This window comes from Vespula vulgaris, chromosome 10, assembly GCF_905475345.1.
Source record: "Vespula vulgaris chromosome 10, iyVesVulg1.1, whole genome shotgun sequence".
NCBI lineage: Eukaryota > Metazoa > Arthropoda > Insecta > Hymenoptera > Vespidae > Vespula > Vespula vulgaris.
Genome location: NC_066595.1, coordinates 7,746,086 through 7,760,252, shown reverse-complemented (window position 1 = coordinate 7,760,252; position 14,167 = coordinate 7,746,086). Strand labels below are relative to the sequence as shown.

Genomic DNA, 14,167 nt, shown 5'->3' with positions numbered 1-14,167 from the left:
ATACATATACATACATACATACATATATATAAATATATATAAATTTTATATATATATTTATATGGATATATATATATATAAATATATACTTAAAATATATATAATATATGTATATAAATATATATATATATATAAATGTAGGATAAAAATAATATTATAGCAATTCTAGGCAAAGTTTTTCTAATAAAATTATAAGACACTTCTGCAGAAACATTTATTATAAAATTGATTTAGTTAAAGATCTTACATGTGCAATCTATACACCCATCAAAGTCTCTATTACAATTTCAAATATTTCTCCTTGGCTATGTTTTTGCATTATGTTTCTTCATTCCTTTCCTAATCTTTTTCTTTAGTTCATCGATATTTATTTCTGTACTTTTTGCATTATTCTCTACTGGTTTTTCCTCTGGTGGAATAAACGCCTGCTCTCTGCGTTCTATCCTTCTCTTTTTAGCTTCTTCGTGTCTAGCCTCTTGTTCCTTCTTCTTCTTTGCTCTCTTTTGTTCTTCCTTTAAGAAATATTCTCCAGACATAAGCTGTTTATCAAGTTTGCTCTCTTGCTGCGGCGGTGGGAACGGAGTATATGGTTTCTTCTCTTTCTTCTTTCTTGGTTGTTTTCTCTTACTAACATTTTTACTATTAAACTTAGGTAAAAATCTTTCCCAGTTTTCATTCTTCAATTTGGGATCTTTCGCTAATTCTCTTTTTATCATTAACGCTTTTATATTATAAATAGGATGAATATTTTTCATAGTATCTTCAGCAATACGTCTCACCTGTTGTAAACCTTTATAAGGTCCTAACGCAGAGACTGTTTGTCCCTGAACTAACACATAACAATTTGTTAATAATTCTATTGATTTCAACGTACATCCATTTGGTCCAATTAACCTTTGTCGTCTTTTAACAAATTTTTCTTTATTTCTTACAAAGGAAGAAATTTTTATAATATCGGAACCAATATTATCTTCCAATACTCTCACTGCTTGTTCGAAAGGAACCGATCTAGACATGAGTTTTATCATATCCCTTGCTTTTACAACGATATAAGGATCCCAAGTCTTTCTTGTCGTTTTGACTGTCATACTACCTTCAACGAGATCTAACTCTGCTTTAACTGCATATTCGTCTAATGCTTTCTGTACCAGAGGCCAATGTTCTTTTAAATATTGTTCTCTATATTTTGGAAATAAAGTAGCGAAAGAACTTTCCTCCAAAAGACGATGTGGATTATCTTCAGGTTTGAATGCTGGAATTTTCAACGACCAGGCATTATCCACAGGTCCACTCACTTTCGAAACTTCTTCTGATTCTTTGTCACTCATTTTTTACAGTAAACTTTATAATAATTAAAACATTATACTAAGTATTTTATTTTCAATCGAAATCCACGTAGGATTTTTATAGGTTATAATTCGTATTCTTTAGTATTCGATTATAAATTAAATTTTTATATATAATAAAACTAGCTATAAAAATAATGTTTCCTTTTGTACTATTTTACGTTTTCTCGAGAAAAATGATAAAATACGTGATTTTATATAAACGAAAAGGACACGCGTTTTTACGTACGAATAGTCCCATGAGCGCCACGTATCAATGTATGTCGTAAACATACTACCATTCTCCGATGATATGAATATAATATTTTGTATATAAACTATATATACGTTTATTCCTAAGTAGAAAAAAGCGTAAAATTTAACATATATAATAGCAACGTATTACTTTAAATTGTTATTATGTATAATGTATGTTATATTTACCATATGAGTAATGAAATTTATATCACAACTATCGGTAAAACAGTACTCGACATAACAGTTCCCAAAAAATTTTAAACTTTTCATGGCGCGAATCGCGCGTGTGCGCACGTGTACGGATCATACGTTTATAATGAAAAATTGAAAAAGAAATATAATTGTTCAGTTATTTAATTAACTACTTTTTATAGATATTCGTCAAATTAAAAAATATATGCATAATTTTATGTTTATGTAATTATTTGTGCAAGTTATCAGTCAATATTTTTTAGTGAATATATTTTCTGAGGTTAAGTATATACTTGTACGACTAATAAAAATTCATTTTAATTTAATACATGATTAATGATTTAAATTTTGATGAAAGCATGATAATATCTCTGACAAACACGGTTTGCTGTGTGATCCAGAAAAAAAATATATATATAGATAATAGAACCTCAAGTATACTCAGTATTTTGGTTTAGTTTCTTTCTTTTTTTTTTTTCTTTTTTTTTAACATCCAACGAACATTTGGCTTTAGGCACTCTTTTTTATGTTTGAATGTATTTGAACTGCAGACTGTACCAGTGTCACACATGCCTTTTTATGTACCATTAGTCTCCCTTTATATTTTAACCCCTTTGAAAGGGGTAAAGGGCTTCACCCCTTTACACATAAAAAAGGGATAGCTGTTAAAAAAGGGTGTTGCAGCTGAAAAAGTATAGGCCTATTTTAATAGATATATTATGTTTGAATAAATGGTAATATTATGTAAAATTAAGTATTTGGTTTGTCAATCTATATTTTTTATTATTTTTTATGTAATTATTTTTTATATGAAAAAAATTTTTTAATTAAGACAAGATCACAAATACTTCATCTCCTTTGGATAGAAGTTGTTGGGACAATATTTTTTCTTGTATACAGTCAAAATCCATCGAACCACACCCCTTTGGCTATGGGATTTGGAATATTCGTTCGGGGCATGCTCCGTCTCATAGCCAATACAGATCTTTCTGTAGTGGATGCCGTCTCTCTCCTATACTCTTGACGGAAGCTCTACTCCTAGGGATTGGGAGATGGGTTCTCGTGATTGGTCAGGGGAACGTAGTCTACCACCAGCTACGTTGCTGTTTAAAAGGGGTTGTTCAGTTCTCCGTTGGCAGCCGTTGCCTTTAGGTCATAGTATATCTTTTCATCAATCAGTGAACACATATTGTTGAAGTGTTGAATAATATGAATTTTAATGGATTTAACAGTAGTAAGTTATTATATTAGTCATAAATCAACATTCTCATAAAGTGTGTCTCTTTTACAAATTACATATTCAATCAAACGATACTTATATTACATATTTACATTATTTATTTCATATACTTTTTTTCTTATCATATTATTATATTTTATTCTAATATCATTTTTATATATTTACATATCTTTAACTTTTATCAACTTGATTATTATTATTCGTTTCGAATCAAATTATTATACAAATATTTATTTTATATTTTTAACATACAATATACAATTAGCAATATTACTATCCATTACAGAAGACTGATTCTCTATCCCTTTGACATGCAATCCTTTAGGGTACCCTTTTTGTGAGTTACCCTTTTTTTAGCCACCCTTTTTTAAGATACCCCTTTTCAGAGGTATCCCTTCCTCAATTCTTTCCCCACCATCAGAGATTTTACCCTTTTTATTTGGACCAAAAAATATTGTCGTTTTTCTTCACAATGTCTGTATCTCTTTTTAAATATCAATTTTTTATGGCAAGGATTTAGTTGTTTGAATATGGTATTTCAATAATATAAATTATATTCACTTCTTTTAAAAGTATTCCTTTCAGTTGCCTTTGTTTCTTGTCTATAGCTATATTATATCAAATAGTGGACAATAAATTTTCCTTCTTCAAAAGGGTGTGTGCTAGAGTTAAAAAGCACGGATCAATTTAAGCTTTATTCTTATTCGATGTTAGAGGCATGGCAAGGGGTGGAGCTTACTTTCCCTTCCATTTTGCATCGATATGAGAAGAAGCTAAAGGGTAGACAGTCTTGCGTAGAAGTTGAATGAAAGAGGATATTTTGCTTAAATGACAGCATCACCATTCCCATTTAAACTTGTTATTTAATAGTATATAAAATTGCAGTGATTTACTTCTAAAATCTTTATAAATGTATTTTTATATAGTACTGAAGTATCAAACCAGATAAATCAGAATAAATGTGCTCAAGTGAAAGTGAAATTTTATTATAGTACTACAAACTGTGATATGTGCAAAGTGAAAGATAGTAATTAAAAAAAAAATAACTGATGAAGATTAAAAAAAAAAAATAAAAAGATAATGCAACTGATAATATAATCTACGTATGATGATATTTTAAAAATATGAAAAGTACACACAGATTAATTATTACAAATATTTTATTTCAATATAATTTTATTAAAAATAATATAATATATAATCGATTTAAATTTGAAATTTGTTACGTATCAAAAATCTCGTATGATAACGTTATCGCAAGCGATATTAGCTCTTTCATATTGACTTCACACAGTTATCTCGATAGTTCAAAAGAACGCTGCAAGATGCCGCAGTAGAGTATTCATTGTTTTAATACGAGGTTGCAGATATTTATTTTTTATGAAAATTGTTTAATGATTATAATTAACAAGTAAACATATACTATTATTTTATAAGCAAACATATAATATTATTTTTAATAGTATTATTTTAAGCATTTTACTACATACGTACAATAAGATAATTATATTATTGACTTACCAAATGGAAATATCCATTTAAAAAATACGATTCATAGATCCTTAAGGAATCATTTAAACACATTAATAATCACATAGACATCTTTTCGTATGAAAAAAAAAACTCGGATATATCAAATGAAGAAATGTTTTCGAAATTGTTCGGAAAAGTCGAAATTCTGATTGTGAGAATAGAGATAAGCGCGAATAAATTTACCCCTCAGTCTATCCCCTAGAATCGTTTCGTCAAAAGCCTGCTTACCTTTGTTCGCTGTTTCAGAACGTCGACGCGTTTTCGACAAAGTCTGCACGTTCAGCAAAAGCGTGTTTGCATTTCTCTCCCTTTGGGACATCGTCTCCGGCGCGCAATTCCGAAAAGCCGATTTCAATTCCGTTTCCTTTTACAGGGAAAAAGAAATCTCGAGTGGCTGACATGGTTCAAAGAGAGATAGAGAGAGAGAAAGAAAGAGAGAGAGAGACAGAGAGAGGCAGCGAGGGTGAATTCACCCTGGGATTAGGAGAATCGCGTAGACAGGAGCCGCAACACGCGCGACTATCCCAAGGACTCCCTACATCCTCGAGAGTCCCATTGCATCGATCCTTCTCCATCAGCCTTCTTTGCTTATCTCGACTTGTTCCGTGATGCTGAAGAAACCATGAATCGGTGAGTGACAAGAATTCTAGTACTTCTTTTTACGATTTTCAATATTTTATACATACATATAATTTGTGATTGATCAGCTTGAGTTTATAATCGGATAATTTAATTATTTTTATATTATTATTATTGTGTGTTTTTTTTTTCATTTTATTATTACCATTAACAGTATGTTCGAGTAAGGAATAAAGAGAAATTCGAATTCTCATTGAGATTCCTTCGTGTGTAACGTTACTAGATGGTATAACGATGAGCTTCGTTTCCGTCTCCGGTCTTCACAATTTTCGCCCCGTCAACTCCATTCTTCCGCGCTCTGGCTCCGTATGTCTTGCCTCCTTCACGTCCTAGACGTGAACGAAAGGTTCAGAAATCCTAGTTATACGAGGTTCACGTTCTCAATGTGTCTGAGTATCGGAAGGATAGTTGAGAGAATAAAAAAGAAATTCCTCAGCATTTAATTAGAAATGAATTAAAAGAATTTTGATCGTTTGAAATTCGTTCGATTCGAGAATGTAACAGAGTAGAGTAAGGATAGGGAATACTATCGATTCTGTGCGGACAACAAGCAACTGAGAATTTTTCTTAAGGAAAAAAGAAAGAAAAACGTTTTACGAGCGACAAGGAACGACCGAAGAGTCTTCTCTTTCTATCTCTTTCTCTTTTTCTTTCTCTCTCTCTCTCTCTCTTTCTCTCTTTTCTTGCTCTAGGATACGGAAGATGCTTTTCGCCCGATATTTTTCATTCCTCGTGTGCAGCGCATAAACACATTTTTATATGACACAGGAGTTGATGTATCTTTCCCTCTCTGGGATCCTGGCTCTCGGTTGGAATAGAAGCCTTTGTCCAGGGTGCCGTCCGTGCTTTTTGATATTCTGTCGGCGCCTTCGTCCTTTCGGGACGTTCCATGCCACCCTCGATTTCTCTTTCTTCCTCTTCCTTCCTTTCTACCCTTGCATATATCCTTCGAGGGCGGCGTCCTCCATCGTTACTTTTCCGAAGTAAAAATCATCCTTCCAGTCTGAGAGAAAGAGAGAAAGAGAGAAAGAGAGAGAAAATTCGAAAGGAGTTTTCAGAAGAATCGCGATTCGCGAATTTAAAGGGACAGACGATCCAATTCGATCCCTTATTTTGCCCCCTTTCGAGCGTAACGCGTATCTAAAGGAGAGAGCCGTTCGGCTTGCTTTGTCGCTAAAAGATTCGTTGAGTCTTCTCTCTTTGTACGGGGTGCGCTCCTTTGCGCAGAGACCAGACCCGGCCAATAAAAACTTTACAGCTCCGTAATGAATGCAAGAAATAATTATCTCATGAATACATTAGTTTTAGTATCTTCCGACACGGACGAAGACCGTAAAAGCGGCATTGGATATCTCGACCCTTCCCGTCTTACTTATATTCCTTTTTCCCCCATCCCTCTCACTGTCTCTCTCTCTCTTTCTCTCTCTCTCTCTCTCTCTCTCTTTCTCTCTCTCTCTCTCTCTTTTCGTCTTTTTCTCTCTTTCTCATTCTCACGACCGATATCCTCCTCTTCGTTCGATAATTCTCCGATCTCGTGAGGCTAACACCTACTCCCCTTGGAGCACGAGAATGGAAAGCTTTTCAGTAATCTCGCAGCGTCAGCCGAGAGATCGAAGGACGCCCGATAACCTCGACTTCGAAGAACGCTATAAACCCCATTAGTCTTGCTACCTCGAACAATAATATCGCTTTTAAATTTGATCTCATTGACGATGGTAGACGTAGATACTGATAGATCGCGAGAAAGTAGGAAGGGGCTAAAGAGTCGGGGTGTAGGGGTGAGCAGAGGGGGAGAGAGGGAAGGTATACTCGCATTTACGTCATTTATCGAAGAAACTTCGTTTGGCTATATCAGTAGAAAACCCTTTATGTGAATACTGCGAGATGCGAGGAGATGGAGAAAAAGAGGAAGAGAGAGAGAGAGAGAGAGAGAGAGAGAGAGAGAGAGAGAGAGGAAGAGAGAGGAAGAGGACGGTGAGCGGATAGGGGGTGCAAGGGGGTGTGCAGCGCTCGTGACACAGAGTGATTGATCGTCGCCTCGCGACACCCCCGTCTTACTTCTAGAGTGGATAAAGGGGTGGAAAAAGGAGTGGAAACCCTTTCACGCTTTCACGGATCAGTCACAGGATCACGTTCTCGACCCAACCTTCTCGTTTCCTCGGCCTCCAAGCTCGACTCCTTTCGTACAAGGCACATGCATCACCCTGTGTCCTACCGACGACTTTCTTCCCTCCCCTTGCAACTTCCCTTTTCGTTTCTCATGAGATCGCATCTTCAAGATTGAGAGTAAGTAATCCTTCCAATATAATATTCATTTTATCGAGATAATCTTCTTAAGATTCCTTAAATAATTAAGTAATCATTAATTTATGAGTTATTTCGTATTGAACAAAGAGTAGATTGGAAAATTTCTAGAAATTCATTCTATTTTCTCGTTCGTTTACGCGGCGCATGTTTCTCCGGAAGCCGGAGCAGAGACGACGGCGTCTCATACATCAGACACCTAATTCTTCCTTTCGCTCGAGTGTAACTCTTATATCTTATCCATTTAGAAGTTCCATTTTGCTGCTTTCAGCCGGCCGACTGGGCTGTCGCTATTAAAACCGACGAGCCATATCGTCGTGTCATTGATAGCCTTTACTACTCCTTCTCTCTCTCTCTCTCTCTCTCTCTCTCTCTCTCTCTCTTTCTCTTTTTCTCTCTCTCTTTCTCTCTCTTTACGTTTGAAGCTAACGAGCGAAAAGGGTTTCGATGAACGTCGATAAAGCCGAAAGCAACGTCAAGGAAATCGTTTTCTTGCGTTCCAAATAAAACATTTTCTATCGTTCTCAATGCGTTAAAGTTCTAAGATCGATTTACGAAATCGATATCGACGTGATCGATATTCTAATAAAAAAGAATATCAAAGTTTGGCCGGCCATTCGATTTGTGAGATATAATAAGTGGGATCGTAATAGAAAGAATAGCTTTTAGTCGAATGACGGTTCCGTCGAATCAGGCATGAAGAGGCACACGGATACATAAGACGAAATTGGATATTGCTGTTAAATATTTGAAAAAGCTTCGATCCGCAGGATTTCGTTGATATCCTATGGGAATACTCGGTTCGACTTTTTCTGCAATTTTTCTCATTGACCTTTTTCGATTTTGAGCGGGCAATTAGTAAAAGAGCTTCTTTTTTTTTCTTTTTTCTAATTTCACTATTTGTCGTAAGAAAGACGAAACGACTATGTAACCCTCACTTTTCATACTTGCCGTTTGCGATACGAACGATAAAGCGTACGCTGCGATCGTGCCAGAGAAATTACGTGCGCACCTCGTTTGTGTAACGTGGCTGCATATAAATAATCGATAAAACCTTTAATGGCCGGAGGCGATACCGAAACGTTTGCTCCTCTTTCGACCTCTTGCTCTCCTAGTACTATATTTAATGTTATAGCGTTGCAGATAATTTAATAAAATATATTATCCGAGATAGATTGCAAAACATTTATATATATGTGTGTGTGTGTGTATATATATATGTATGTATGTATGTATGTATGTATGTATGTATGTATGTATGTATGTATGTATGTATATGTATATGTATGTGTGTACGTATGTATATGATGTCTGTAGCACGTAATATTTTATATATATATATATATATATATATATATATATATATATATATATATTGCATGCACGTAATATTATATATATTCTTTTTCATTATAGTACAGATATTCATTTTTATATTGAGAATAAATTTTATTTCAAACAATTCGATAATTCTATATAAAAAAATCGAAAATTCATGACTAAGGCTTCCATGTTTGCGACGCGAAGAACGAGTATAGGCATTGGTCGAAGAAAATTTAAAATTGAACATCCTGCAGAATGTAAGGACCAACGTTCTTATGACGGTCTCCATTTTGACTCCGATCGGGAGAATGTGTTTTTTCCGCGCCCTCGAATACGTCACATGAATAAAAAATATCCTTCAAAGTTGCCAACCCCAATCTCCAAACCTACCGGACCCACCCCTTATCTCGAGCAATCGTAGAAAGGTAGTTTCAAGTTTTAAGGATTTGAGAAATCGAAAAGGTCTGTCTCGAAGCTTTACATGAAGATTTAGACTATTCTCAAAACGTTGTAAGAACAAAAAAAAACTCAAATTAAAAGACGATTCAAAGAAAATCGATTAGATTCGATGTTCCCAGATCGAAAAGTTGAAAACGTCGATTCCGGCCAACAGCATCGATAGCTTCTTCTCATGGAAGCTAACCCTAATATATTGGATCGAGTTTACGGAGGGATGGAGTCACGTTGCGCCAAGAGAGAGAATGAGAGAGAAAGAGGGAGAGAGAGAGAGAGAGAGAGAGAGAGAGAGAGAGAGAAAGAGAGAGTAGGTGGATGGATGCTTTGCAGGAAGGGGCTTGCTCGAAGCGTTACGGGTCATAAACCATCGTCGCTCTCTGAAATCGGTCTTCTAGCTCGCGCTTGCGCTCGCTTACGAAACGCGCGCGTATTTTCCGCGGCGTCTTCTTCCGCTTTCTCACTCTCTGGGGTTTCGAGTCGTTTCGATGGCACTTGTTTACCACTTTCCGCCCACTTTTAAAGTAATAGAATCTCGAGTCCGCCAAGTGAGTCATCCTAGTTATTACATAATTCGATATTTTTTTCTTATTTCGAATTTTCAACCAACGAACGAGTTTCCTGATTTGACCAAAAATAAAAAAAAAAGCAAAAACAAAAAAGAGAGAGAGAGAGAGAGAAAACACGCAATGCCGGAAAGTATTTAAGGGGATGACACGCTAGATCGCAACCCTTATGATTTTTTAACGCGAGCCGTTTTCAGGAGCTTATGGTGTACCATTCGTCTCGGGTACCGTGTTATTTTAGAGGGCTGACTCGAGAACTTTTTTTTTATGAATCCACCAGGAATAACTGTTTCCTATAGCGTTCAACTTTCGAGTATGTATCTTACGTTGTTATCCCGACGTTGTAATACTTTGCCTCCTGATCGAATTCTCTTGGAAAATGTGTTTTCTACGCAGGATAGAATTTTCGCAAAATGTTTTATCTCGTTTGACCGAGCCGTCGAATGGAAAAATAAACGGCTTGCCTTTCTGTTTGATTTCGACAACTGGAAGACATTTTTTTTCCTTTATACGTTTCTACGAAAGATCGAAAACTAATTTTTGGGGTGAATCGTATGACTTTTATCAAAATTACATTCGTCGGAAAGTTTCGGGAGTCGTAGCTATTCGTCAAGATCCTTTGTTTGGTCTCAACGAGTGAATGATTCATAAAACTGTAGGATAGGTTCTTTCGAAGGTTTCCATAAAGAAAGAAGACGAAAAATGGGCGACACTCCCATGGGATGATAAACCATATTTTTCTAAAACGAAAAGAAATGATTTTCTCCTATAGTAACAGCTGTTACATCTTAAAATTCTTAAGTCGATTAAAAAAACTGTTCACGGTTGACGAACACACGATAACAAGGTATAAGTACGGAACGGAAAACCCTTCTTGATAAATATCGCATTTGCCCGATAAGACTTGTTCGCGAACGTGCTCGCAGTGCGAAAATACCAAAGATGAATCGTCATATTCTCGAATTCTAGGCCTCGTGTTTGGCCCATATTTCTACAATTTTCGTAAGGAAACGCCTAAAGAAATTTAGGCTTTTCGCTTTTCTTTTCTTTTTTTTTTTCACGGCAGATAAGAAATGCGTCGAATTTTCTGATGTCCCAGGATGCTCTCGAGACTGTCTCGGTCTAATGTATGTCTTGTATAGAGCGAGGGTTGCGTTTGATTCATTTCACCCTTGGGGGTGTCCACCTCTTACGTCGGGGTAGATTCGCCACGCGTATCACCAAGGATTCTTTTTTTTCGAGTCGAACGCATTTTGCTCGTGGTAGCGCGAATCCACCCTGGAAGACTTTACACGGTTGTTATAAGCTAACGCACTTCATTTAAAGATCGTCGAGCGACGAAAAGCGATTCGAGAAAAAGGGAGGAGGGTTTATTTTCTTTTTTTTTTATCTCTCCCTTACATTCTTGTCCTCGTTTTTTCACGGACCAACTTCGTATAAGTAAATATATATATATGTATATATATATATATATATATACACATATATACGCATATGTATCGAGTAAGCAAGGGAGAACTTTACAATCGGAGGGTTGCGTCTTTTTCACGCTCGACGTGACTCGCGGCTTCTCGCGTGGTTTTCGTTCGATTGAGTTATTCGCTTGACGAGTATGGGCGCCCTTGCTTTTTAAAAACGTTTTCCCTTCGATAAGGGCCGAAGTAAAAGAAAATAGACAGTGTCTTCGTAAAGGAAAGACGATCCTCGTAGCGAGAAAAGAATCAAATCGCTTATCGATTCGTCGATGGACGTATCAATAAGCAAAGGTGGATTACACTTTGTCAGTTTAACGCGAAAGAAAGACCGTCCCTTTCGACGGGCCTCTTCTTCGAGATGGAAGCAAGCAAGGAACGAAAGATCGCGTTCAAGATCGTGGCCGATCGATGGATCCTTCCGTCGTTGGTTCGTCCTTTCAATTCCAGCCGATTTGGTTCGATCTCTGACGACGAGGAGTCGGCCTCTGTAACGGGGAAAGGAGAGTCCTGCCTTCGCCGGGCATGTGGCAAATTGCTGAACGTTCTTCGTTCTGGAGGGGACTCGAAAGAGTAGGAGTAACAGGAGCAAGAGAAGGAAGAGGAGGAGAAGAAGGAGGAGAAGGAGGAAAAGGAGGAGGAGGAGAAGGAGGAGGAGGAGGACGACGACGACGACGACGACGACGACGAGAGAGAGAGAAAGTTGCAACGCGAAGATGTGGAAGGAAGAGGCGGCGAGTAATCTGTGATTCAAAGAGAGCGATCCATCTTGCAACATGCCAGGATTCAATCGTCGGCATTTGTTTGTGAAATCAGTCCCGAAGGAATCCTCCCTCTTTCAACGTTCTCGTCTCCTTCTTCTCTCGATCCGACGATATCAGAATTTTCTTCAAAAATACCAAAATACCAATAGGAGGGATGACGTGTCGCGTATATTATTCTAGTTGGACAAATGCAAAGAAGTACGAAGGCGAGAAACAGGAGAGGGAGTAACGCATGATCGAAGCCCAAGAAGGGCTAATAAGGGCATATATATTTATTCGGAAAGGCGGGGGTGGATTTTATGTTCCTTTCCCTTTTCTCTACCCGACGAGTGAGAAAGAGAGAAAGAGAGAGAGAGAGAAGGAAAGCCGTTGGCTTAGCATTTGGAAAAAGCAGGGATAGATTCGTGCGTCTGATCCGTGCCAGATCCCATAAAATGACCCCGAGCACGATCCATACGATCGAGTAGCCCTCCTCGAGGCGGCAGTATCGCAAGAGAGGCCACCCTAGCAAAATTATTGCTCTCCTTACATATTCCTACGTAGCGTAGCGGAATTGGGGCCACCGGCGAATAAACTCGTGCCCTTTTCGATTCGATTGGAAAAAGGAGAAACCGAACGAGCAGGGTGTACGAGCTACGAAAAAAAGAAAACACGAACGTACTACAAGTTCTAGCTCTCTCTCTTTCTCTCTTTTCTTCTCCTTCCATCTTCTTTTCTCTCTCTTTATACGCTCTATGTCTCCTCTGTTCGACATACCGTTCAACCAGAGTGGATACTCTACTCTATGCTTTCCTTTCGTTTCTTTTTCTTTTTTTAATTTATTTATTCTTTTTTTTTATTTTCTTTATTTCTTTCTTCTTTCCACGAACTTGTCCGTGAGCATTCGTCTTTGTCGATACGTTTGGATTTTCTCTTTTATCCTTTCGTACCATTCTATGAATTTCTGTTTTCGTATAATGAAAGTACGCGTATAATTGATCGGTCGAACTAATTCAATTTTCATAATAAAGATATCGTTGTATTTTCATTCCTTTTTCTACGATCGGATGATATCATTCTCCTTCCTCTGGCTTTGTACCATAACGATATTTGAGATACCGAAATCCTTGTGTTAATTGAGCCGCTGCATTTACACTATGGCATGCGAAAAGTAACATGTTCCTTGGTTGTACTCTCATGGCAAATCGCATGAACGTCAGCGAATATAACGTCAGTGCTGAAAAATATAATGCAAGAGTAAAAATATTGTTGGAAAATGAAAGAGTAATTGTTTGTTTTTTCTTTTCTTTCATTCTCTCATCCTCGTTACTTTCTCTCTTCGTCATTTTTAGAAACGCGATCGTTATCCGAACTTGTCCGTTGCGATTATTACGAGAACCGAGAGAATTCTTCGAAATGAGAGCTAGGGTTCGAACTTACCCAAAGTCATCTTGCCGCTAATGATCCTCGGATGCTTTCGCGTGTCTGCTATAGTTGCTATAGGTATCATCCAGTTGAATACCGGTCCCCAGAAGTGTGTACTTAAAGAGTGGTTCGATAATAAAAATCGAGGAAACGATAAATGCAACGTTGCTAAACTAGCACGAACTCGTTCGCATCGTTTTTACGAAATCTATAGACACTTTGATTTTTAGCACGAAAACACGCAAACCAAGAATATCGTTCTCTGTTGATAATCGACCATGCGATCTGACATAATGAAAACTTTCCACGAGAATGCATTTAATTCACGTTCACGGCCACGTGAATTAAATCCTTCTTTAAGTGACTACGCAAACAATATGATAAGTACATATAACGTATAACATATTATTTCGTATAACATATACATATAACGTATTATTTCAATCGTTCTCGTTTCATTTAAGGTTATAATAATTAAAGTCTCGAAGGATATATAATTACCTCATAAAATAATCTCTATTCTCTTTGCTGAACAAAGATTTATATTTTTTACTGGCCATGACGAAGTGGAATATAGCAAGTTGCCGCAGGAACTTGGGTTTCTTACAATTATATGTGACTGGTAATGGTAAGATCATTTAAAAAATTAGAATCGATGAATCTCTCGTGTACGATTACTCTTAACAATTGAATA

The 14,167-nt window shown here is 36.8% G+C and overlaps 3 protein-coding genes across 13 annotated transcripts in view; 1 reads left to right on the top strand and 2 right to left on the bottom strand.

The window, feature by feature from the left end:
* Positions 1-150: 150 nt before the first annotated feature.
* LOC127067202 (KRR1 small subunit processome component homolog) lies at positions 151-1,586 on the bottom strand. The gene has a single exon (XM_051001863.1). The coding sequence runs from the start codon at positions 1,326-1,328 to the stop codon at positions 306-308; it is 1,023 nt and encodes a 340-aa protein (XP_050857820.1). The 5' UTR covers positions 1,329-1,586; the 3' UTR covers positions 151-305.
* Positions 1,587-1,753: 167 nt separating this feature from the next.
* LOC127067200 (zinc finger protein 99-like) overlaps positions 1,754-14,167 on the top strand; it is a 47,687-nt gene continuing 35,273 nt past the window's right edge. For 7 of the 11 annotated variants that reach the window (XM_051001859.1, XM_051001858.1, XM_051001856.1 and 4 more), the window contains exons 1-2: positions 2,167-3,009; positions 4,922-5,178. The gene's annotated coding sequence lies outside the window, so the exon portion shown is untranslated. Of the gene's footprint in view, positions 2,056-2,158; positions 3,010-3,840; positions 4,147-4,921; positions 5,179-14,167 lie in introns of those variants that run through there. The other 4 variants (XM_051001853.1, XM_051001860.1, XM_051001861.1 and 1 more) reach the window with 4 other exon arrangements.
* Positions 12,952-14,145, bottom strand: LOC127067203 (mitochondrial pyruvate carrier 1-like). Its single transcript, XM_051001864.1, has 3 exons — positions 13,975-14,145; positions 13,489-13,589; positions 12,952-13,285 (listed from the first exon to the last, which is right to left on the bottom strand). The coding sequence occupies exons 1-3, from the start codon at positions 14,109-14,111 to the stop codon at positions 13,122-13,124; spliced, it is 402 nt and encodes a 133-aa protein (XP_050857821.1). The 5' UTR covers positions 14,112-14,145; the 3' UTR covers positions 12,952-13,121.

Coding starts and splice junctions, on each gene's coding strand:
- LOC127067203 (XM_051001864.1), bottom strand. CDS start 14,111: ATGATCTTACCATTACCAGTCACATATAATTGTAAGAAACCCAAGTTC. Junction 13,590..13,974: donor AATAGAGATTATTTTATGAG/GTAATTATATAT, acceptor CCACTCTTTAAG/TACACACTTCTGGGGACCGG. Junction 13,286..13,488: donor TAGCGGCAAGATGACTTTGG/GTAAGTTCGAAC, acceptor TATATTTTTCAG/CACTGACGTTATATTCGCTG.
- LOC127067202 (XM_051001863.1), bottom strand. CDS start 1,328: ATGAGTGACAAAGAATCAGAAGAAGTTTCGAAAGTGAGTGGACCTGTG.